The 25413-nt window shown below is 44.2% G+C and overlaps 1 protein-coding gene across 3 annotated transcripts in view; it reads right to left on the minus strand.

Annotated features, from left to right (window-relative positions):
• Nucleotides 1-18857, minus strand: part of MYH11 (myosin heavy chain 11) — a 125928-nt gene extending 107071 nt beyond the window's left edge. The window contains exons 1-2 of one of the 3 annotated variants that reach the window (XM_065924382.1): nt 18537-18855; nt 1764-2125 (exon numbers count right to left, since the gene is read on the minus strand). In XM_065924382.1, the coding sequence (XP_065780454.1) occupies nt 1764-2108 (345 nt within the window). In that variant the 5' untranslated portion in view covers nt 2109-2125; nt 18537-18855. Of the gene's footprint in view, nt 1-1763; nt 2126-18536 lie in introns of all 3 variants that reach the window. The other 2 variants (XM_065924383.1, XM_065924384.1) reach the window with 2 other exon arrangements.
• Nucleotides 18858-25413: the final 6556 nt, after the last annotated feature.

Raw genomic sequence — 25413 nt, forward strand, 5'->3', positions numbered from 1 at the left:
TTTTCAATATATAAGCATGCACTATTCTCACAAAGAAACATAAGCATCTTATCAGCTGTTATCTCTGGGGGAGGATTGACTCTTGTGTTTGCTGGGCTTTTCTGAATTTTCCAGATCTTCTGGAATGAATGCGCCTCATTTTCCTAATTAGGAAAAAAAATCTGCAAGACATTTTTAGAGATGACAACGGGGGTTTGTAATTTTCATGTGGCAAAACATGAAGGGCAAGACCAGCAGGGCCTCAAGACAGAGGTGACTGTTTCTCTAAGTTTGCAAAGAATCCAAGAACATCTCTCTGGCAATGACAAAAATGAGCATAACCAATAAAAACAATACCTAACATGCTGAGTGCCTCCAACATGCCAGGAAGCACGCCATGTGCTTTCTTTTCAGAGTAACCCACTCCATGTATGCACACGTGCTCACTCACTCAGTAGTGTCCGACTCTTTGCAACCCCATGGACTGCAGCCCGCCAGGCTCCTCGGTCCGTGGAATTTTCCAGGCAAGAATATTAGAGTGGATTGCCATTTCCTACTCCAAACTCACTCTATGAGGCAGGTACTATTCTTGTATTCATTTTACAAGGAAGGAAACAAAATGTCAGAGAGATTAAATAACTTGCCCAAAGGACTGATGTACACTTTCTGAGGGGCAAGACAAAAGGCTGGAGTGGGATGCCCTCTGTCCACCAGTCTGGCTTGATGGGACTACCATGTCCTTCTATATCCTAGGGAGCTGGTCCAGCCCACAAAGAATCTGTACCCCTGAGTTACACATCATCCAGTCCAGACTGTCCAACAGAGCTTTCTGCAAGGATGGGAATGTTCTCCACCTGTGCTGTCCAATATGGCAGCCACTAGCCACGGGTGTCAGGTGGGCACTTAACACGTAGCCAGCACAATGGAAGAAGTGAACTTTTAAATATTGATGCTTAATTAGTTTACATCAGGCCTTCTCAGGTGGCTCAGATGGTAAAGAATCTGCCTGCAATGCAAGAGACCCAGGTTCGATCCCTGGGTCCGGAAGATCCCCTGGAGAAGGGAATGGCTACGCTCTCCAGTATTCTTGCCTGGAGAATTCCATGGACAGAAGAGCCTAGTGAGCGACAAGTCCATGGCATTGCAAAGAGCCAGACATGACTGAGAGACTAACACTTTCACTTTTCACTTACTTTACATCTAAATTTAGTTAGCCACATGTGGCCGGTGGCTGCCATATTGGCCACTTCAGCTCTAGTTCACTCTGACCTGCACGGTCAACCCAGAGGAATCCAGGTCCAATCTAGTCATTCCCACTTGTGACAGGGCAGGCCTCCACCAAACCTCGCCAGGATCCTCATGTCTCCTACCTACTTGGATGTAGGATGGATCAGCCTTCCCAAGGAGGTTAAGAGTTTTCCTTTATTTCCAAGACGGTGGAAGAGCAGGGAACTACTTCACTGAAATCTGTTGAGCATGGACCATGCAACCAGGTGACCACATGGGATCTGTGGACCTCATTTACGTGGGGGGAGGGTGATCTCATTTTGCAGATGGGAAAACTGAGACTTCAATAGGTGAAATAACCTGTTCAACATCACAGAACTAGATAGGGCAAGGGTGAATGGGAACCCAGGTCTGAACGATTCCACCCCACCATGCAACCTCCCTCAATGAAAATTTCAGCCTCCCAAACTGCACCCCAAAGACATCTGCAAGCCTCTCCACTCCCTCAGGGGTGCAGGAGACCAGCAAGAAGTGACTGGTTTCCCCAAGATACTCACGTATATGAGTCCCGAGAAGTACCTCTCCCGCAGGTTGTGCAGCACAGAGGCTTCGTTGAGACACGTCAGCTCTGCCATGTCCTCCACCTTGGAGAACTTGGGCGGGTTCATCTTCTGGATGTCATCTTTGCCAACTGTGACCTTCTTGCCATTCTCCACCAGCTCCACAATCACCTCATCCCCTTTCTCCTCCTTGATGCTGGCTGCCTCGAAACCCTGCTTCTCCGAAGGGACCCAGACCAGCTTCTTGGCAGCCCAGTCAGCCTGAGCCACTGGGTTGTTGATGAAGTTTTTGTCCACAAAAAGGAACTTCTCATCATCACTGAGTTGGTCCTTCTGCGCCATGGTGCCTGGTTGGTCCCCTAGGGAATAAGGCAACCGGGTCAGAATGAGGCCAGAACCAGACTGGCCTAAAGACAGATAAAACCTTCACCTCACCATGTCTGGTGATGCAATCTGCAGAAATATCTCACAAAGCACAAAGGTGTTCACAGCAAGAAGGTTTATGTTGTCAAAAAATGGAAACGACCCAAAGGCTCTTCAGAAAAGGATCTGCACTACTACATATAGTCCATCAACATGGCATGAATATGTAAACCATGATATTCTCATACAATGAAATGCTATCCAGGGGTTAAGGCGCGAGAAGTATGTCTAGATGTGTTGACATAGGAACAAATTCAAGTCTTATAGTTTACTGTAAAAATAAAAGGGGGCGGTCCTCGAATGTTTAAACATAGGTTTATCACATTATCTAACAACCACATTCTAAGGTATATACTCAAGAGAAATGAAAACATACTTCCACACAAAAACTCAGGTGAGTGCTCATAGAAGCATTTTTCCTAATAGCTATAAAACAGAAGAAAAACCCAAATGTCCATCAACAGATGAATGGATAAATAAAATGTGACCTATACATTTAATGGAATATTACTCAGCCATGAAAAGGAGTGGAGTACTGAAATACACTGAGTGTTAATGAATCTTGAAAACATCATGCTAAGTGAAAGTATCTAGTCACAGAAGACCACGTATTATATGATTCCACTTATATAAGAACGTCCAGAATAGGCAAATCCACAGAGATAAAAAGTAGATTAGTGGCTGCCAACAGCTGGGAGAGAATAAAAGGGTGACAGTAGAGGGATCAAACTGCAAATGCCCACTGAATCATAGAAAAAGTAAGAGAATTCCAGAAAAGTATCTACCTCTGCTTTATTGATTACGCCAAAGTCTTTGACTGTGTGGATCACAACAAACTGTGGAAAATTCTTCAAGAGATGAGAATACCAGACCACCTTATCTGCCTCCTGAGAAATCTGTATGCAGGTCAAGAAGCAATAGTTAGAACCAGACATGGAACAACATACTAGTTCCAAATTGGGAAAGGATTACATCAAGGCTGTATATTGTCACCCTGCTTATTTAACTTATAAGCAGAGTACATCATGCAAAATGTCAGGCTGGATGAAGCATAAGCTGGAAACAAGATTGCTGGGAGAAATATCAATAACCTCAAATACGCAGATGACACCACCCTTATGGCAGAAAGTGAAGAGAAACTCAAAAGCCTCTTGATGAAAGTGAAAGAGGAGAGTGAAAAAGCTGGCTTAAAGCTCAGCATTCAAAAAACTAAGATCATGGTATCCCGTCCCATCACTTCATGGCAAATAGATGGGGAAACAATGGAAACAGTGAGAGACTATTTTTTGGGCTCCAAAATCACTGCAGATGGTGACTGCAGCCGTGAAATTAAGACGCTTACTCCTTGGAAGATAAGCTATGACCAACCTAGACAGCATATTAAAAAGCAGAGCCATTACTTTGCCAACAAAGGTCCATCTAATCAAAGCTATGGTTTTTCCAGTAGTCATAAATGGATGAGAGAGTTGGACTATAAAGAAAGCTGAGCACTGAAGAATTGATCCTTTTGAAGTGTGGTCTTGGAGAAGACCCTTAAGAGTCCCTTGGACTGCAAGGAGATCCAGCCAGTCCATCCTAAAGGAAATCAGTCCTGAATATTCACTGGAAGGACTGAAGCTGAATCTGAAACTCCAATACTTTGGCCACCTGATGTGAAGAACTGACTCATTGGAAAAGACAATGATGCTGGGAAAGATTGAAGGCAGGAGGAGAAGGGGATGACAGAGGATGAGATGGTTGGATGGCATCACTGACTTGATGGACATGAGTTTGAGCAAGCTCTGGGAGTTGGTGATGGACAGGGAAGCCTGGCGTGCTGCAGTCAAAGAGTTGGACATGACTGAGCGACTGAACTGAACTGAACTGAAGTAGAGGGGAGTGGGGTTTCTTTTTAGGGTAATGAAAATGTTCTAGAATATACTGCAGTGATGGATACACAATTCTGTGAATATGCTGAAAGCCATTCAATTGCACAATTTAAATGGGTTAATTGCATGGTATTTAAACTGGATCTGAATAGAACTGCTTAAATAGAACTGCTTGAAAATGAAATATAGGGAATATTGTAAAGCACTAGTATAATAACCCATTTTTATTTTAAAATATTTAAAATTCATATAGGTAAAATAACTGGAGAAATATGTACTTATCGAGTACAGTTTTGAAGGGATTTTTACTTTTCAAGAGTTTTTTCTTAATTTTTTGTAGTAAAATATACATAAGATTTACTATCTCACACATTTTCATTTCAGTGACATTAAGTACATCCATATTGTCATGCAATTATCACCACCATCCAACACCAGAGCTATTTTCATCTTGTAAAACTGAGACGCCACACCCATTAAACACTAATTCCTCATTACCTCCTCCCTCCAGCCACTGGCAGACACTGTTCTATTTTATGTTTCTATGAATTTCATTACTCTCAGGACTTCATGTCAGTGAAATAATCAGTATTTATCCTTTTGTCACCAGCTTATTTCACTTAGTATAATGTCTTCAAAGTTCATCCATGTTGGAGCATGAATCAGAATTTCACTCCTTTTTTAAGGCTTAATAATATTTCATTGTATGGACATATGACATTTTGCTTATCCATTCATCTGTTGATGGACACTTGAGTTGCTACCACATTTTCTCTATTGTGAATAAGGCTACTTTGAACATGGGCACACTTTCTATTATGCATTTTTCCCACGAAAGAAAGTGAAAGTGAAAGTTGCTCAGTCATGTCCGACTCTTTGCGACCACATGGAATTCTCCAGGCCGGAATACTGGAGTGGGTAGCTGTTCCCTTCTCCAAGGGATCTTCCCAACCCAGGGATTGAACCCAGGTCTCCTGCATTGCACGTGGATTCTTTACCAGCTGAGCTACATGGGAAGCCAATATAGTTTTATATAACTTCTATTAAATTTATGATTAACAAAAATAGATAGTTTACAAAAGCTTTCAAATAACCAATTCACATAAGAAAAAGATGTCCAGCCTCAGGAGTAAATGGAGAACTACAAGGAGAAGCAATGAGATGTTGCTTTTCACTCACCACTTGGCTAAGATGAAAACCACTGATAATGCCTGTGTTGTCAGAAGAGTAGGGGCTGGGGCTCTGCATACATCGCCCTTATGGATGGAAAAGTCCTAAAAATTCATGCATACCCCTTGACCTGCAATTCCATTTCTAGCAATTTAGCTTACGGAAACAGACAAGTGTTAACAGATGTATAAAAATGTGCACTGCAGTGCAGTTTGGCACAGCAAAACCTACAAGCAATCCAAATAGTTTTCAGGAAGTGCCTTGTTAAATTACAGATCATCCGGGCAACAGAATGCTATAAGCCCACCAGAAATTCAAGATGCAGACTTTTATATACACCACACAGTGCTTTGCCCTTTCAAGCCCCCAACCCCCGTGCTGTTGGTGGGAATATAAGTTCGTGCAGCCACTGTGGAAAATAGTATGGAGGTTCCTCAGAAAACTAAAAATAGAATTAACAGCAGTCATAACCAGAATGATCCAGCAATCCCATTCCTGGGAATATGCCTGGACAAAACTACAATTCATACAGATACATGCATCCCTATGTTCTTAGCAGCACAGTTCACAACAGCTAAAATATGGAAACAACCTAAATGTTCATCAACAGATGAACGGATAGAGAAGATGTAGTGCGTATATACAATATGGAATACTACTGAGCCATAAAAAAGGATGAAACATTGCCATCTGCAGCAACATGGATGCAACTAGAGATTATCATACTAAGTGAGATAAGTCAGAAAGAGAAAGACAAATACCATACGCTATCACTTATATGTGGAATAAAATATAGCACAGAGGAACCTATCTATAAAATAGAAATAGACTTATAGACAAAGAAAACAGACTTGCGGTTGCCAAGGGGGCGTGGGGAGGAAGAGGGATGGACTGGGAGTTTGGGATTGGTAGATGCAAATTATCACACTCAGAATGGATAAACAACAAGGTCCTAATGTATAGCACAGGATATTCAATATCCTGTGATGAAACATAATGGAACAGAAGATAAAAAAAAAAGAATGTTAAAAAAAATAATGAAAGTGATAATTCATAGACTTCATGCTGTTTACAGATTTGCCCATAAGTTTTGAATATTAAAAGACTCTAATTAAAATGCAAATTATAGACTTGTAAAATAAAAAATAAGGATTTTTTCCTTTCATCTTAACCTATTTGTCATTTACATGCTTTGAAATTCTCTCATTGTAAATGCACAATTCAGTGATTTTTAGTAAATTTACAGAGTTGTGCATCTATCATGATGCTAAATTCTGGAGCATTCCCATCATCCCTAAAAGGGTTTCCTCACGCTAGTCTGCAGTCAGTCCCTGTTCCTACTCCCAACTCCCTGACAGTTACTAATCTACTATCTGTCGCTATAGATTTGCCTTTTCTGGACATTGCAATAAATGGAATTGTACAATAGGTGACTTTCGACCATGCAAAGACAATATGACAAAAACCAATATGAATAAATGGAATACTCAAAAATAAAAAGGAACAAATTATACAATAAAATAGAGGAATTGCAAAAGCAAGCTTAATGAAAGAAGTAGAACCCAAATTCTACACACTCTATTATTCCACCAATATGGAGATCTGGAAAAGGCAAAACTGTGACAACAGAAAACAGATCAGAAGTTGTTACAGGCTGGGGAGGGAACTGACTCGCCAAGAGGCACAAAGGAACTTCTGGGGCAATGAAAACATTCTATATCCTGATTATGGTGATGATCGTATGACTATATACATTGTCAAATTCATTGGGCTGTACACTTAAAAATCAGTGAATTTTTTAAAAATTTAGAGAAATACTATATGTAGTTTATACCTCAATAAAGCTGAATAAAATAGTTAAAGAAGAATGTCTTATCATTTTATATATCCAGGTATACACTTTTTAAAGTCTAGAAAACTATACGCAAAAATGTTAAACTGGGGTTCTATTTGGTCAAATATGGGACAGTATGAACATCAGTAAGGTAATTACAAGAGTTGAAAGATGAGTATGTTTAAATCCATAAGTTCATCATGGTTAAAAAAAAAACAAAGCACAGATCATTCTTGTACGCTGCTGGGGAATCAACCCATTGTTTTGAAAACTGGTAAAGAAAGAGAGGGAAACTAAAACATTGATTCTGCTTCTCTAAAAATTCTTCCTCAAGGTCACTAAACAATTGACAAGAAGTCTGTCTTTATCTAAAACATCAAGTCATTAAATGTCAGATTCTCCATTCTGTTGTCTAGATATGTCTAGGAGATGAGCTGCTGAGGCAGCAGACTCTTTTCAGACCTTCCAGTGGCCCATCCTAGGCCCACTGTGGCCCTAGTGACCACACCTGCAGGAGCTGTCCTGCCCTCGGAACGCTGGCTTGGGCTCAGCTACTCCAACCCGACCCTCCCCTCCTCCCCCACCCCCTGGTGGTTCCAAAGAACTAAGGTGCAGGCTGAGTGAGGATGTATAGTCACAAGGACATACTGCGTGGTTGACGCCCCTGCTTCAGCAGAAAACAATTCATAGCTCCTTTGAGCTATGAACCCCCTCTGGAGGCACATAACCTCTGATCAGTTTTGTTTTTGCAGTGGTAAGGTTACTGAGTAGGGGTAGGTGGTGTCGGCCTGATCCATCCATTGTACAGTTCTCCATCTGTTATTCAGGCTTCCCAGGTGGCTCTGGTAGTAAATAACCCACCTGTCAGTACAGGAGAGGCAAGAGATAATTTGCACGCTTAGACTCCAAATCCCATGGAGGTGAACTAACGTCCACATCCCACCGATGGTCCCCTGGAACTGGGCCATCAACTCCTAAAATGCAGACTTTCCAAGGCAAAAATCAGAGAGGCAGGTACTCCTGCTTTCCTCTTCTGGGGTGAAAATAACAGTAATAAAAACCGGGAGCTAATTTGTTCAGAAAGGTTAGTTATTTCTCCTGGGCAACCTGATCTAGTAGCTCATAAAAAAATAAAATAAGAAATGAGTGAATCATTCTCTAAATCTGAAAAAATCACTCCAGTTATCCCAAAAAGTGAACTAAAAAATTGTAGGAAATGTACACTGTTCCAGGTTTAACGATCAAATTTCCTGCACTATAAATTCTTTTGGGAGGCGGTGACTCCGGGCATGTGGGATCCAGATTCCCCAAATAGGGATTGAACCCAAGCCCCCCTGCAGTGGAGACATGGAGTCTTCATCACTGGACCCCCAGGAAAGTTGCTCTTAATTTTTAAATTGCTATTGAATTTCTCCTGGGACATAGTAAGTCCAACAGTATCCTCCCTTCACCCCGCCTTTTCACTGCTTTAAAAAAAAATACTACCATCTACTTAGAAGAATTCCTGCTATATAAATGTAGAAGAAATGATGAAACTAGAATGTAGCAATTCTGGAACTCTGAATAAAATAATGGGTCTTGGCAATGACTATAAAAGTTGCTAAAACATCAGACCAGTGGTTCTCAAACTTCCCTGTGCATCAGCTTCATCTGGGAGGTTGTAGAATCACAGATACCTGGGCCCACCCCAGAGCTTCTGAGCCAGTAGATCTGGGGTGAACCCAAGGATCTGCATTTCTAACAGGCTCCCGGGTGATGCTGAGGATACTGGTCCACAGTCTCAGACCCACTCCATTATATCAGACGACAAGCAAATGTGCTATGTGCTCAGTTGTAACTGACTCTTTACAATCCCATGAACTGTAGCCTGTCAGGCTCTTCTGTCCATGGGGTTTTCCAGACAAGACTACTGGAGTGGGTTGACATTTCCTCCTCCAAGGGATCTTCCTGACAAAGGGATCAAACCTGCGTCTCTTATGTCTCCTGCAATGACAGGTGGGTTCTTTACCACCAGCACCCCCTGGGAAGCTTGAATAGCAGATGGAGAACTTTACAATGGATGGATCGGGCCAACACCACTTACACCTACTCAGCAACCTTAATGATGCAAAAACAAAGCTGATCAGAGGTTATGTGCCTCCAGAGGGGATGCCTGGGGAAGTGGCACCACCACCAGTGAAATATTCTTACAGAAAAAAGGGGGTGAGGTGGGGACAGACACTGACGAAGCCTCTGGATCTAACATCTATTAAGGGAAATGCAGGGCACAGGGAACATGCCAACCAAGGTCACGGGCATGTGACAAAGTCCACAAGGTAAGCATAGGATGAATGACTCAGTTTCTTTAACAGGTAAACCATTTTAAAAGGGGGGAACCTATAGATTAGAAGAGGCTTTGGGGGCACTTCCCTGGGTGGTCCATTCTCCCAACGCAGGGGGCCTGGGTTCGATACCTGGTCAGGGAACCGGATCCCATATGCTGCAACTAACACCCAGAGAAGCCGAATAAATCAATAGATGTCTATTGAACAAAGGTGCATAATATTTTTTTAAAAACTCTGTTCCCCAAAACGGTACCCAATTAAGTAAACTACAGCTCCACATCATGATAAGAACAAATCACACAAACACTTGTGTGAAAAAAAGGCAGACACAAGAAAGACATACTGTGTGATTCTGTTTACAGGAAGAACTCAGAGATGCTTTGGGCTCAGTTCCAGACCATTGCAATAAAGTAACTATCACAGTAAAGCAAGTTACATGGATACTTTGGTTTCCCAGTGTATAAAAAGGTCGCATTTACACGATGCTGTTGTCCATTAAGTGTGCAATAGCATTATGTCTAATGTCTAATTATGTCTAATGTCTACCTTAATGAAAAATACATGACATTAAAAAATTCTTACTTTCATCTGAGCTTTAAGTGAGTCACAGTAGCAATGACAAAGATCACTGATCACAGATCACATAACAAATACTACAATGAAATCACCTTAAATATACAAGAATTACCAAAATGTGTCACAGAGACATCAAGTAAGCAAATGGTATTGGAAAAATGGCACCAACAACTTGCTGAACATAGATTTGCCATAAGCCTTTAATTTGTAGGGAAAAAAAAAATCCCACAGTATCTGTGAAGCACAATAAAATGAGGCGTGCCTGTATATGAGATTCAAAACCAGGCAAATCTAATCTATGGTGATAGACATCAGATGTAACGGGAAGGGTAGGACATGATGGAGGTCCATGGAGCTGATAACTTTGTTTCTTAATCTGAGTACCAGTTACATGGGTGGAAATTCATCGAGCTGCATACCTATAAAGATGGGTACTGTTCTGATATAAAATACACTTCAATGAAAACTTTTTCTTTTTACCTTTAATTATGGTAAAATCCACCTAATAAAATTTACCACTTAATTGTGCAGTTGAGTAGTATAAGTACTATCAAGAGAAGTTTTTGAATGGTAGCCAATTATACCCAAGAAGACCGGGAGATGTGTTTTATTTGTGTCGAGAAGCATGACAACTAAGGGGGCTCTTCCTAATTTCTATGTTGCTGAGTTGCCTTAAAAATCAGAAAAAAATAAAAAAAGAAAGAAAAGCAAAAACACAGCAGAAAAACAAAAGGACATAGGAATTTCCACTGCCAGGAGCCCTGTCTAATCTAGGACTCAAAATTACAAACAGATCAAGTGCAAAGATTCGGTCTTCGTCCAAAAAAAGGAGAGAGAGGCTGGGCTGCTTCCCATGTCGCTGAGGTCTCTGTAATGTGTGAAATTCGCTTTGGTCAGAAGAAAGAAAAGGAAAGAGGAGCTTGGCTTCACTCTAGAACGGCGTTTCCCAGAGTGTGTTCCTTGGAACTCGAATCCCTCGAAATATTAATACTTGGGGTGGGGGTGGTGCAGGATTCAGGGAAGTTGAGACACTATCCATTTGAGAAGTGCTACCCATTGAGTTTGAGTAAACTCTGGGAGTTGGTGATGGACAGGGAGGCCTGGCATGCTGCGATTCATGGGGGTCGCGAAGAGTCGGACACGACTGAGCGACTGAACTGAACTGAGCCCGTTTCCCTCCATCACCTAGAGGGAGAGCTTGCATCAGGACATCCAAGGTCTTGACATCTGAAAGCTATTTCAGTCCTTTGACCACACGTCTTTGAAAACATGAACATTACAGACCCCAAACACCAATTAAATCCCACGGATTTGCCCTTGAGAAAATGTGGTGAGTCTAGCAATTAATATTACTAATATTAGTAATCAGAGCTGCTGCTCTGTCTTTTTTTTGGCCACATCATGCGACATGGGGGACCTTAGTTTCCTGAGCAGGGATTGAACTGTGCCCTCTGCCATGGGAACAGAGTCTTAACCACTGGGGAAGTCCCACAGCTGCTCTAATTGACTGTCAGCTATTATCTCATTTGAACCCCTCAAAAATGCTACGCAAGGCACCATTATGCTGAGGCACAGAGAAGTTCAGTAATTTGACCATCACGGCACAGCTAGATATGGTAGAATCTGAATTAAAAATATGTTTTCCAAGTAATCTTTCCTGTTCTGTCTACCCTCTTTGAAATAGAGAAAGAACTTGAGGACTGAAAGAAAACCAGGCACACACACGGGACACAGCCTGGATCTATCTTTGGCAACTTGAAGGCTGCAGGTAACTTGGTTTTATTGCTATAAGGACTCGCCTCAGCGTGCAGCCAGAACCTTGAGCCTTCAAAATTTGTGGTAGCGGACAAGCAGGCAAAAAGTGTCAGGTCAGGCAGTAGGTGAGGACAGGGGGAAACGAAAAGCAGCTTGCCAGACTGCAGCAGTGGCCAGACAACACACTGCAGTGATAGGATTCGCCATAAACTAAATGCAGAGAAACTGTGGTCTGCAACTCCCTGCTGAGGTCCTTAATTCAGAGCAGGATCTCTCCAAATGGTGGCACTATTGACATTTGGGGCTGGATAATTCTTTGCTGGTGGGATGGACGGATGGTGGGCGGAAGTGTGGGGGAGGGCTGGGCAGGCAGAGTCTGCAGGGAGGGGGCCTGCCCTGTGCCTTGTGAGGCTGTTCGCAGCATCTCTGGTCTTGACCCAAACGATGCTGGTAGCACACCCTCCCCGCTGAGACGTGACAACCGAAAATGTCTGCAGGGATCGCTGGATGGCCCTTAGGGGGAGGATTGTCCCAACCAACCTGGAATGCCAGCTACAGACGGTCATGCATGTGGAGGGTGAGGACAGGAGAGCAGACAAGAGAAGCCCAGACAGCCAGACCTCAAGGAGACACCCACTCTCCTGGTTTCTTCCTCTCAAGCTCTCCTCCCTCATCATCCCCCCCACCTCCCATTCTGTACTGTCCAATGTCCTGCATCAGCTCTGAGAGCTGAGAGGACACGTTCAGGCTCATTACCCAGGACTGATGGATACTACGTCCAGTTCATGATCAAAGGCTGCTATCCAGCCTTTTGATGAAAGCAGAGGATTCTTCACTGTTGGCGTCAGCAACGTCTGACACAGCCAAATATGTCAGCTCTGCACATCCTGGCTTCCTCAACAACACCCAGCTTCCTTCTTTGAGCTCTTCTTAGCCTCTGTAAGACCACAGGTTTACACATCCCAGTTCTGTGCTGAACTCACTGGGTGGCTCTGGGCAAGTCACTCTCTCTCTCTGGGCCTTGTGTTTTTCACTTGGGGAAAGAAATAGGAAGGGCTCTAACATTTTGTGCTATCTGTGATTCCAGATCAAAAAGGTTGGAGTTGAACCAACTGAGAAGGTTTAGCTATTTCAGCTTATTTTAGCACCGGTTTTATCTTCCCCAGAGCAACTCAGGGGTAAAAGATCTTGCCCCTTCTGCTTCTGTATTATTGAAAAATGAATAAAATTCCCCAGAGTAAACAGTAACAGGATTTGCACATCATCAGCCCTAGTTAACAGCTACCCTCAGTATTTTACTGCCAAGATTTTGGACCAGAGACACCAACTCAAATGTCACTGGGGTCAGGTGAGCCATGCAGAGTGACCCAGGCTGGAGGTGGCTGGACAGAGCCCTCTGGTCTGTCCAGAGAAGACATGGCAGCTTCCCAGCTCCTGCTGGGGTGTCTGAGTGAGGATGTGGGCCCTGCACTGCCAGATATCCAACAGACTTGGAAGTCTGCATTTAGGTATGAAATGAAAGTAAAGTCGCTTAGTTGGATCCGACTCTTTTGCGACCCCATGGACTGTAGCCCGCCAGGTTCCTCTGTCCCTGGAATTCTCTAGGCAAGAATACTGGAATAGGTAGCCATTCCCTTCTCTAGAGGATCTTCCCGACTCAGGGATCAAACACAGGTCTCCTGCATTGCAGGTGGATCTTTTACTGTCTGAGCCATCATATCCATCCCTAAACGAAATCAGTGCATGTTTCAAACGCCATGCAGGCAAAATGAAAACTTTTGGGCCTGATCTAGAACACAGACCACCAGCTGACAGGACCTCTGCAGAGAAGAAACTAGGTCAAGACCTGGTCCAGGTGAGGGAGGAGTCAGTGTGCAGAGGGAAGCAGGGGGAGGGGCTGGGCCCCCAGATGCCCCAGATCTCCAGGCAACTGTCACCATGGGCAACCAGGACTCTTAACCTGTCATTAATAACAGGCACTATTATCACTGTGCTATGTGTGCTAAGTTGCCCAGCTGTGTCTGACTCCGTGCAGACCTATGGACCGTAGCCACCAGGCTCCTCTGTCCATGGGATTCTCCAGGCAAGAATACTGGAGTGGGTTGCCATGCCCTCTTCCAGGGATTCTTCCCGACCCAGGGATCAAACCGGCGTCTCTTACATCTCCTTCATTGGCAGCTGGGTCCTTTACCACTAGCACCACCTGGGAAGCCTCTATTCCCCTTTCTATTCATGGGACATCGAGCTAGGCTATTTATTTTATATATACCATCTTGCTATGTTTTCTACGTGTTCGATGAGGTAGGCATTATTGATTATTCCTATAAGGCTACGGAGGTCCCAGAAAGTAAAGGCTTTTGCTTGTAAAATTTGGAGCCAAGATTTGAACCCAGATCTGACACCTGATCTAAGCAGAAAGTCTCATCCTTGCTTGGCTTCCTTGCACGGACTTATCCATGTGTGGCTTCGCCATAGCTGCACCCCTTTCTGACATCTGCCTACCTCATTTGAACACTGTGTTTAAAGTACCTCCAGAAGGAAGTTCTTACAATTATCAAAGCTAATTAATTTTTCCTCCCTACCAAGAGAACTTGGTCAGCAAGAGGTCTGGTGGCTCCCACAGAGGATGCTTTGAGGATAGAGAGAACTGGCCATTTCTGGTCCTAAAAGCCCCATTGTGTCTTGTTTCTTGCAACTCTGGCTTAGCACAGCTTAAAATACATGGAGTCTCCTATGTGTCCTTTAGAAATTTAAATCGACAGTGCCTTTAGAGGACTGTTTAGCAATATCTATCCATTTTAAATGTGTGTGCTCTCTAACTTAGCCAATTGCATTGCTGGGAATTTATCCTGCAGATAAACTCATATAATTAGATATAGATAGATACACAAAGATGTCCCTGAAGCCCTGTTTATATGTGGAGTGAAGCTGGTAAATTTCAACAAGAGGCTGTTGTAGTAAGAGGCTATTTTGTTATTCAGTCACTAAGTCATGTCCAACTTTTTGCAACCCCATATACTGCAGCATGCCAGGTTTCCCTGTCCTTCACTATCTCCTGGAGTTTGCTCAAATTCATGTCCTTTGAGTCAGTCATGCTATCTAACCATCTCATCCTCTTTTGCCCCTTCTCCTTTTACCTTCAATCTTTCCCCGCATCAAAGTCTTTTCCTGACTCCTTGATTAGATGCTATACTTTCACATAATAGAATATTACGCAGGTGAGTTAAAAACACAATATGCTGATATAGAAAGTTAAAAATATGCAATAAAGTGAAAAACCAGCTAATTTACAAAGCCAACAATATTTGTGTAAAAAAGGAAGATTTGACGTAGAAAAATTTTGGAAAGATGCTCAGGAATACATTAACAATGGTTATATCTAAAGATGGGGAAGAGTGGAGAGGCGCGGAAGGACAAAGGAGGTCAGGAATTCTACCTGGAGAGGCATTCTACCTGGAGACCAGGGAAGGGTTATAACCACCCCCAGTGGTCTCAGGCTCTGAGGGATACAGAACCCTTCTGAGATTCTGTATCATTTGCTGCCTGCTTCACCAGCGGGGGGGAAGTTCAAGCCTGTACGGGTGAACAAGAGGCAAGCCTATGGCCCTTTCTTAGGGACTTTGATGAGGACCATTCCTCTTTCACCTCCGAATCACTGATGTGGTCAGAGACACTTGACTTCCTCTGCAGGAACAGCAGGCAATGCTAGCTTCTTACTTTATCATCTGACCCCTCACAAAATTTCCTTCAAAGTCAACTATCCTCCAACAAAGCAAAACAAAAAGTTCCTTCAAATTCCTATGTAGCCTTTTGCAGACTCAGCCTTTCTCCCAGTGTGGCCACGGTTAAATGAGTTTAATGGTCAGAGTGAAGGGAAGAGACCCTAGGGGTCAAAGGAGTCACCTTGGAAGCCAGACAGGCTCCTCCCACTCACACGTGAGCTCTTCAAGGACACCACAGAGATCCTACACAAATCACAGAATACCTGGGCCAATATACCTGGTCATGTTCCTGACACAGATGAGGAAATGTATCTATATTAGTGCAGAAGATTCTAATCACTACCTTTACCCAAATAGGAACTGAGTTTATGAAAAGAGATGTCAAGACAAGAAATTTAAGGGCAAGTTTCTCTTTTATGGAAAGACTACACCATAGGTTTCCTGGTTCTGCCAAAATTCTGCAACTTCTGGGCAACATTGAGCAAAATCTTTAAGGTCTCTGATCACATATAAATAACCATCCACGGAAGTTCACCAGGGGCCAAGCACTATGCTAAATCTTTCATATGCATGATCCCCTTGAATCCTCCCAGCAGGGCAATTCCATACACACTGAAGTCTTGAAAGAGCTAGTTTTGTAAAATCTTGTCTTCCTCATCGGCTAGTCAAGCTATCTTGAGCAAGTTATTCAGTCTCCACATTTGTGAAACAGGACCAATAATAATAGCATCCAGTCCAAAGAGTTGTTGTGAAGACTTAGTGACAAGATGCCTGTAACGGATTTGGCATGATGTCCCAGCAAAAGCATTCAACAGATGTTAAATAGTCTCATTAGCCCCATTTCACAGACTGGAAAACTGAGGTTTGGGAAGGACAACATGGATGATTTCTACATTTGTTTGTGATGTTCTTGGACTCTGGTGAATTTAACATTGGATGTGGTTTGCCAGAAAAATCTAATGTGTATCTGAGTTTAGAGTTACATGGTTGTGTCTACAGCATAAAATTCACCTGTTTGGATTCAATATGCTGAAGAAAGGAGAAGACCACTTTCCCACCCCAAAAATAAAACTTCAAAACAAAAGAGAGCAGGAGAAGTTAATCCCCCTTTTCTCCCAAATGTCTTCCTCTCCAAACTCCCCAACTTGTTCCCAAATGGGAAGGACAAGGGCAGAGAAATCCCCAGACGCAGGACCAACAAAGCTGCAATACAGGGCTAATTTGCGAGGGGGCTGGGGATGGCCTCGTGGAAAACGCTACCATAAATGGGCATGTTTGCCTCAATCTCAGACCTCGCACAGAAAAGTAACGATAACAAATCCATAACAAATACCTTGTACGGAATAACATGTCTATTTCAGACATGATAATAAAACACGCAGTGTTTACCAGCCCTAGAAGCTTCTCGAGGAAGGCCCAGCTAGTTCACCTTTTGGACTCTGGGGATGGCAGCCCATCTAATCTAGTCAACTAGATGACCATACCACCAGGGGACAAACAGTGCATTTTATTTTAAATTTGCAAAAGGTCAGTTTATAGTTTCTTCAAAGAGATGATAAACACTTGCCTTACTGGTCACATCTGGTCCCATCAGAAACCTGATTCTAACAAAGTTTTTGTTCATGGTAAAGAAAAAATTTGGTGGGGTTAGGAGTATAGAATTGGCAGGAATGGGATCCACCACTTGTAAGCTGTGTGACATTGGGCAAATTACTTAAACTCTCTGAGCCTCAGTTATCTTGTACACTAAACTGGCATCAGAATGCCTCCCTTAAAATGCTGCAATGACTAAATGAGGTCAATGAAGTCAAACACTGCTACAGTGCCTGGCGCATAAGCTCTCCATCAATGGTAATTTGCCTCAGTGGGAAAGCACCAAGGAAACTGCACTTCTCTGGGTCTTCAATGTCCTCTTTCACCCACTGCTATCTAATGACTTTCAGCTCAGCTTCTGCAAGCTCCTTCTCTGTATATAATGGTCAGTTTGCAATTTATCTATGAGTTCTTAATACTGTACTAAATGCTCCCTCTCCTGGGGTTTCTCAATATTTGCTTTTACTTCTTGATGAGTGTGGTTTTGAACGGTGCCTTTCCTCAGGCAGCCAAATCCCCATCAGCTCCCAGTGCAGACAGAAAGCAGACAACCGGTGGCAGCCACTTTCTCTCACTTTGCCCACTTGGTGGGACATGAGAGCAACATGGGTGTTCTGCAGGAAAGCCCAGCCCCATCTTACCTAATGCACTTGCAGACTCTGTAAGCAAGTGCGGGCTTTGGCGTCTGAGTATTTGAGGCCCCTGGGGTCAACCTGGATGAGATTTTTAAAAATTTGGGTGGGTGGGGGGAGGTGTGTGTGTGTCTGGAAGAAAATCAAACCGTAACAAATGGATCATGATCAAGGCTTATCAGCAGCGCATCCTCTAGCGCAGGGGTCCCCCAACCTCCAGCAGCTAATGCCTGATGCTCCGAGGTGGAGCTAATGTAATAATAATAGAAATAAAGTGCACAATAAATGTAATGTGATTGAATTGTCCTGAAACCATCCCCTACCCTGATCCATCAAAAATTGTCTTCCATGGGGATGCCAAAAAGGTTGGGGACTGCTGCTCTAGACTGGGGAAAAACACCCCCCTTCTGCCCATGGTTTTTTAAACAGATGTTTCCAACTCCACTTGGAGCCACACATTGCCTGCCTATGAGATAGGAAATGACTTTTCAGTGGAAGCTGGATCTTTGATATTTCCAAGGCAGCATATCTCCCAGAGTCTCCTCATAACAAGAGTCATCTGGGACTCATATACACAGAGTACAGTTTCTCTGAAGATTCTAAAGTAACCGGAGAAGGGTCCAGGCATTATCTTTAATAAGTACCCCCCAAGGGGGTACTTCTCATTGGCTACCTTGGGAGATGCTGATTTGGGGAAAATATAGGATGACAGGGCAGAGAGAAATGAAAATTGTGACCCCCTCAGCCCCTCCCCAATGGTCCTTAAGAGGATGGCAACAGATGCGCCTCACGGCTCCCCAGCCCCTATAGGATGCCCTGCAGGATCCTGCAACCCCCGACTCAACTTCGTCCGCGGCAGGACCACATACTTACAGATCTCCAACTGGGGGGGAGAACGGAGAAGAAACTTGACGGAGAGCTCAGATCTGGTACACCTCCCAGGCAGGGGCGTCCAAATCTCCGCGCTCGCCCGGGACGCCTCTTTTTATAGACCCGGAGCTGCCCGCGGGTGGGAAAGGAGAGGCCGCCGAGGAGGGCGGGGTGGGGATGGGTCCCGCGCGGCTCCCTCCGCAGCGCCCCCTGCAGGGCCCGAAAAACGCCGCTCTGGTCCAGGCCTCGCGCGCTCCTGCCGCGACGCCCATAAAGGGGCGCACCGGATGGGGGCCCCCCAGGAAGGGCGCAGCGGGCAGAGGCGTTCGGGGCTTTCTAACCCCGGCTCTCAGACAGTCGCGGAGACTCCGGGTCCCTAGAGAAACGGGTGGAGAGCACTCGGCGTCTCTAGGGGATGCTTGAGAATTTCTTCCTTGAGTCAGTTCCAGCCGCGCAGGCTTTAACCGCTTCTTCCGCAGGGGAGGAACTGTGGGGGTCCGAGTCGACCCCTCCTCTCCCCGCTCCCCATTTTTTTCGCCCCTACTGCCTGGAAAGGGGCGAGACGGGCAGGGAAAGGGGATTTTCTGAACTTTGCAAAGTACAAGGCAGGAGCCCCCAACTCTGCTGGGAATTGTGCGGAAAGGGGAAGTTTTTACTTTTCCCAACTTGGCATCGCCACTTCCACCCACAGCAAAAAAAAAAAAAAAAAAGACCCAATTGTTGTGACTTCAGGCACCGGGTGTCCCATTCGCTGGCTGTGTGACCTCAGGCAAGTCACTTCCCCTCTCTGAGCCTCGGTGTTTGAAGCTGAAGTGTGTGTGTGGTAATTATGTAATTTGCAAGGTGCATGTCAGGATCCAAAAAGAATGTGGGTGCCTCCCTGCTCTTTGAAAGCGCCCTTCTCCTGCTCCTCCCCTCCCCAAGAAATTCTTGCAAATGAAGCTGCCTGAAAGCTTTCTCCCTGTCTCTGTCCCTCTCAGTACCACTCCCTTACCCCGTGTCCGCACCACCCCCTCCTGTGTGTCTGACACCGGGTCTCTCCGTCACCGTTTGTCTGTCTGGTTCTGCCTTTCATTCTGTGTGTCTCCGTCACTCTGCCCATGGCTGTCTCTTACTGTCTCTCTCTGTCTCTGGTCCCTGTGTCTCTGGCTCCAGATCGCCCTCCCTTTCTCCCCCCATTCCTCTCCTCTCTGTCACACGCACGCACACAGGCCATAAAAGGAAGCCGCAGCGTTGGGCTGGCCCTGCGCCAGCCCGGGGACCCACGGGCAGCTGGGCGCCCCGCTCCCCGCCCGGCCGGACTCCTAGGTTCCCGGCCGGTCCTCCCACCCCGGGCGGGCGCGGCGGGCGGCGGGGGGCGCTGGGCGGGAGACAACCCAAAAAGGGCAGGCGCAGGCTCCTTCCTGCAGGAATTCCCAGCGCTGCATACCAGCTCGGGGCTGCCCGCTCCCCCTGACTAAATATGGTGCCGAGCGGCCTCCCTGCGCCCTGCGGGGGTTGGGGGGGCGGCATCTGAGGGCAGTGGGGTGGGAGGGGGACCCCTCTGCTTGCGGGTGCGTCAGAAGGAGGTGGCCCCCCAAGTCCCACGTTGGTCCCAGATGCTTAAACCAGAGGGTTTGCTGAGGGGGTTAAAGATGTTGGAAGACCCTTACCTGGCTCTGTGCTTGGTACTCGCCCCAGTCTTATCCAACAAACTCTCCTTTGGCCACCAGGTCAGGTGATGGTGAGGCCTTTATTAAATGCCCCCATTTTGCAGGTGAGAAAACTGAGGCCCTGGAGGAGTGAAGAGTTTTGCCTGAACCCTCACTGGGTCTGAGGCCCACAGCTGCCATGATTCACTTCCCAAGGGGCATTACGGGGAAATGCCCACAAGAATTAGCCTTGAGGCTAAAGATCCCCACTAGGGTTAGTTGGAATCTGCCAGTGCCATTTTCTAGTTGTTTGACCTGGTGCCTCAGTTTCCCTACCTGTAAAATGGGAAGAACAGCGGTCACTTCTTCACATCCCAGCTGTTTGTAAATGGTCCTTGAGAAGATCCATGTAAAATGAACATGTGTGTTAGTTCTCAGTTGTGTCCAACTCTTTGTAACCCTATGGACTGTAGCCCACCAGGCTCCTTTCCATGGAATTCTTCAGGCAAGACAAGAATACAGAGTGGGTTGCCATGCCCTCCTCTAGGGAAGCTTCCTGACCCGGGGACTGAACCCAGGTTTCCTGAAATTGCAGGCAGGTTCTTTACCGTTTGAGCCACCAGGGAAGCCCCAAATGAGCATATATCCATGTAAAATGCTTCATGTTAGCTGCTATTATTCAAAACGAACGTGAAACCAAGCAGAGTTACACTTGGCCTTGAGGACCTTGTAATGATGAGAGCCTGTCCTGCCTGCTATTTCCAGCGGGCTGCCAGCCCCCTCTGCAGTTCTGCATCTCAGACCCTCTCTGGCCCTTCCTCATCCCTCCAACATCTTGCCTGCTTTCCACCCTTAAAACACCCAGGCCCAGCTCCACACACCACATAATGGGCCTAAGTCAGAGTCGGCAACAGCCAGTATTCAGCTGACTGGGATGTCAGGGGTAAAGTTCTTCAGAAAGTGATGAATGGGCGGCTTCCCCATGTGCCTCGTAATGTCTACACTGTAAAAGGAGTGGAAACTGTCCCTGCATTAGTACAGAGCTGATGTGGAGCAGAGAAGGGGAAGGGGGAAAAACTGAAGTTGATCATCTCCTTCCCATGCTGGAAAGATAATCCAGAGCAGGCTGTGAGAGTCCAACTCGCTGACCTCAGAGTGAAAACCGGCATGTTTCCAGAGGCATTCACATTGGTATTCCAAAGCGGTGCATCTGACTCTTTAAAGAACTTGGTAACTTTTAAGAGATTAATTATACTAAGCTATTAATAAATGAAGGCTTTATAACAGACACCGAATTGCACTACATTACCTCATCTAGTCTTTATAATAACCCTATGAGGTATATGCTTAAACATTTTTTTTTTCTCTTTTGCTGTGGAGGAACCAGGTTTGGTGAATGAAATAACCAGCCAATTTAGCTCAGCTAGCTAATGATGGAGCAGGAACTCCCACCCTGCTGTGTGATGGAGTCCAAAGTAGAGAAGTCTGAGGGTTTGAACTCATTATCTGCTGAGCACCAACCAGGGGGCCACGGGATTGTCAGTGAACCCCTCTGAGCCTGTGTTTCTCAAAGAAAAGCAGAGATGGTCAGAATCTTTGCCTCAACATGGGGATGGCCTTATAGAAGGCATTTCTGGTACACTCTAGAACTCCTTAGGGACCGCATGTGTTGCACATAATAGTCATTCAATGTCTATCTAACGCAGAAGCTCAGATGTTTGACTCTTCAAAATCAGATGCCTTTGTTTTATTTCTCATGGCTCAAAAAGCCAGTTAAAGATTGAGGGGGGGAAATTACTTTGAAAAAACATAACTGTGACTGACTAAGGGCTGTCAAGTAAGTTTCCTTGGCATGGCTCCTGTGAGGTGACATGTCCTGGGAGTTTCCATGAACTCATGGAACAAGATGGCAGCGGGGAAATTCCTCTCTTTTAGAGTTTTTTTTTTTTTTTTTTTTTAATCAAATAGCTTTGACTTTACTACTAGATTCAAAAAGTCTGAAAGTGTGAGTAAGTCTCTCCAGCTTTTAATAACCTCAAAGACTGGGTTGATGCGTGGCTCCTGCATGTGGTTCAGCAGTCAGGTTATCCAGCTCAAGATCTGCACAGGTCTCTGGATTCTCTACCTCTACCAGGAAAGGTCCAAAAATTCTCAATAAAAATCGTCTTATGGTTTCTTACAAAAGTAAACGTGTTCTTACCATATGACCTAGCAGATCACACTCCTTGGGATTTACTCAAATGAGTTGAAAACCTATGTCTGTCCTAAAGCCTGCACAGTTGTAGAGCAGCTTTCTTCATTAATAGCAAGTCTTGGAAGCAACTGATAAGTCCGTCTAAGCAAGTGAACAGATAAACTGTGGTGCATTCAGATGTCAGAGTATTACTCAGCACTATACAGAAATGGGCTTTCAAGTCATGAACAGAATGGGCAAAACTTAAATGAGTATTACTAAGTGAAAGAAAACAGTGTAAAAAAGCTACATACAGTATGAGTCCAACTATATAACATTCTGGAAAGGTAAAACTATGGAGACCGTAAACAGATCACTGGTGGCCAGGAGTTAAGAGGAGATAAAAGAAGGAAGAATAGACAGAGCGCAAAAGATTTTTATAGCAGTTTAATTACTGATACTGTAATGATGGGTGGATGCATGTAGTGACATGTATGAAGTGAAGAGAAAGTTGCTCAGTCTTGTCCGACTCTTTGTAATCCCATGGACTATATATATATAGTCCATGGAATTCTCTAGGCCAGAATACTGGAGTGGGTAGCCTTTCCCTTCTCCAGGGGATCTTCCCAACTCAGGGATCAAACCCAGGTCTCCTGCATTGCAGGAAGACTCTTTATCAGCTGAGCCACAAGGGAAGCCCAGTGACATATATACCCATAGGCTATACAACACCAAGAGTGAACCCTGACATCAGCTATGGACTTTGAGTAACAATGATATGTCAATGTAGGTTCATTGAATGTAACAAATGTACCACTTTCAGGGGATATGTTAACAGGGAGCCTGTGAGTGTGTACCACTTTGGGGGGTGTGTAAGAACTCTGTACTTACTCACACTTACTCACACTCAATTCTGCTGTGAATCTAAAACTGTTTTTAAAAATTGTCTATTTTTCAAAAGGTAGTTTTACCTCACTTTCATTTTTAAAAAATGAATGAAGACCACACAATCCTTGCAAAATGGCTGTTACAAAAATGAAATGCCCAGTGGCTGGGAACCACTGTCCCAAATGCCTTTAAAGGAATCTTCTCACAAGTGTTAGTCCTTCATGTACACTTGGCTTTAGGTTAAAAGAACACATCATATTTTACATAATCATACAGGCATGTGGGACATATACAAATATGTTATTGCACATAATTATAAAGCTGTTAGTTGATACTAAGCAAACATATATGCTAAGCTTAAATTTATCATCTTCAAAAGCCACCTCTGGTGCTGCTACGAGTTTTTTTTACTGCCAAAGTTTTAAATGTCTGCTATTCCTAAATTCCTCTTCAAGTCCAATTCCCATCCTATTTTTGTGTAAGTTTTCTGCTAAAACTTCTCCTGCATGTCTAGTGGATAAGTTCTTCTAACAGCCCCATGAAAATTACTGCAATGATGTACTAATTTAGTTTATGAGTTTGTGAGAAGAGTTTGATAGGTCTTCTATGTTTATCTTTTCCTTCCTTGAGTTTAAGTGTCTCAGCTCAAGAACCTATTTAAACTGCTAGAATATATGGGAATTCCCTGGTGGTCCGGTGGTTAGGACTTGGCGCTGCCACTGCCACGGCCCAGCTTCAGTCCCTGGTCGTGGAACTAAGATCCTGCAAGCCACAGGCACAACCAAAAACAACCCGTAGCACTAAATGTGTTTTTTCAAACCATATATGGCCCCACAGATTATGACACTGTGCCCTCAGACAAGAACATCACCAGCCCCTACCACTGCCACCCGGTGAAGAGTAACTATCCCAGGGTGACATGGCTGATGCCAGTGATCCTCACTCCAACAACTAGGTTGCCGGAGACCCCCAAAGAAAGCCTAAGGGACCATCGCCAAGCCTTATTCTGGTTCCGGTGGACATCTCTTGATGACAGAAGAGTCATAGGAGCGCCTTTTGCATGCCGCTTTTTTTTTTTTTATTATTAAATGGTACACTGAAAGTATAAAAGTTGCCTAGGTACAAACAAATTACAGAATAATGCATACAGACACAATATGGACTACACGTGACCATTCTGTTTAGCTCCTATTTTGATGATTTCATATTGCATCCAAAATGACAAACTCTGGCACTTTTTCTTAATCTAGTCCTGCATGATTGCAATTCCTGAGGTAAACAGTGTCCACTGCCAACATTCCTGGGTGTAAACCAAATCCTCTGAGAAAAATTTAGATAGTTACATTCTCCTATACAATACAGTGGAATTCATCATTGTAATCAGGTACTATAGATTTCATTTAAAAAATGGAAATGAGCCCTTTATAATATTTCTACATCTGTATATATAATTTTAGCCCACTAATAGGGCGTCTCAAAAATCTTTTGACTTGTAAAGTATGATTTAAGGGAATTTCTTTAACAGTTTTCAGCATTAAGATAAAAATTCTTGGTTAACCTGTAAGGATTGAACTCCTTACACTGAAAACTTGACTAGTGACTAGCACCAGAAATAAAGGTTTGGTAATTTCTAAAAGCAGCACAGAATCAACACCCCCAAAAGAAGGCCAATTTTGCCAGCTAGTCCTTCCTTATCACCCTCCCTATGGAAAATGTTTAAGCTAAATGTTGTCAGTGTATAGGTGCCCATGCAGTTTTGTTCTGAAGATACCTTGTATTTTGTGCCAATCAGGTTCTGTCTACTATACTCATCTGCTGCTTCAGTGAAGCCAGCCTGAAGACTCCACCTTATAAAAATGTCAATAAATATCAAAGCATCTTAGAGATGGCACTATAAGAAATCTTACTACTTTTCTATCCCAGGAATAAAACATGACATTTAAGAAGGCTTTCAGAGCCCATGCAAGTGAGGGTTGGCCCTTTCAGAGCTCATCTGGTAACTGCACAACTGAGGGCCACAAAGAAGATAAACAATGCCATCTTTTAAAAGGTACTTTCTGGTATTTCTCCTAAAGCCTGTCTCATCATGCTTATTCCACATTCTTCAAGTAATAAACTCTTTGTTTTACTTACAGAAAAATTAAAAGAATTTTCCCCCACCCCCACCTTTTAATTAAATCTTCTAGGA

The sequence above is a fragment of the Muntiacus reevesi genome, chromosome 2 (assembly GCF_963930625.1).
Source record: "Muntiacus reevesi chromosome 2, mMunRee1.1, whole genome shotgun sequence".
In the NCBI taxonomy this organism is placed as follows: Eukaryota; Metazoa; Chordata; class Mammalia; order Artiodactyla; family Cervidae; genus Muntiacus; species Muntiacus reevesi.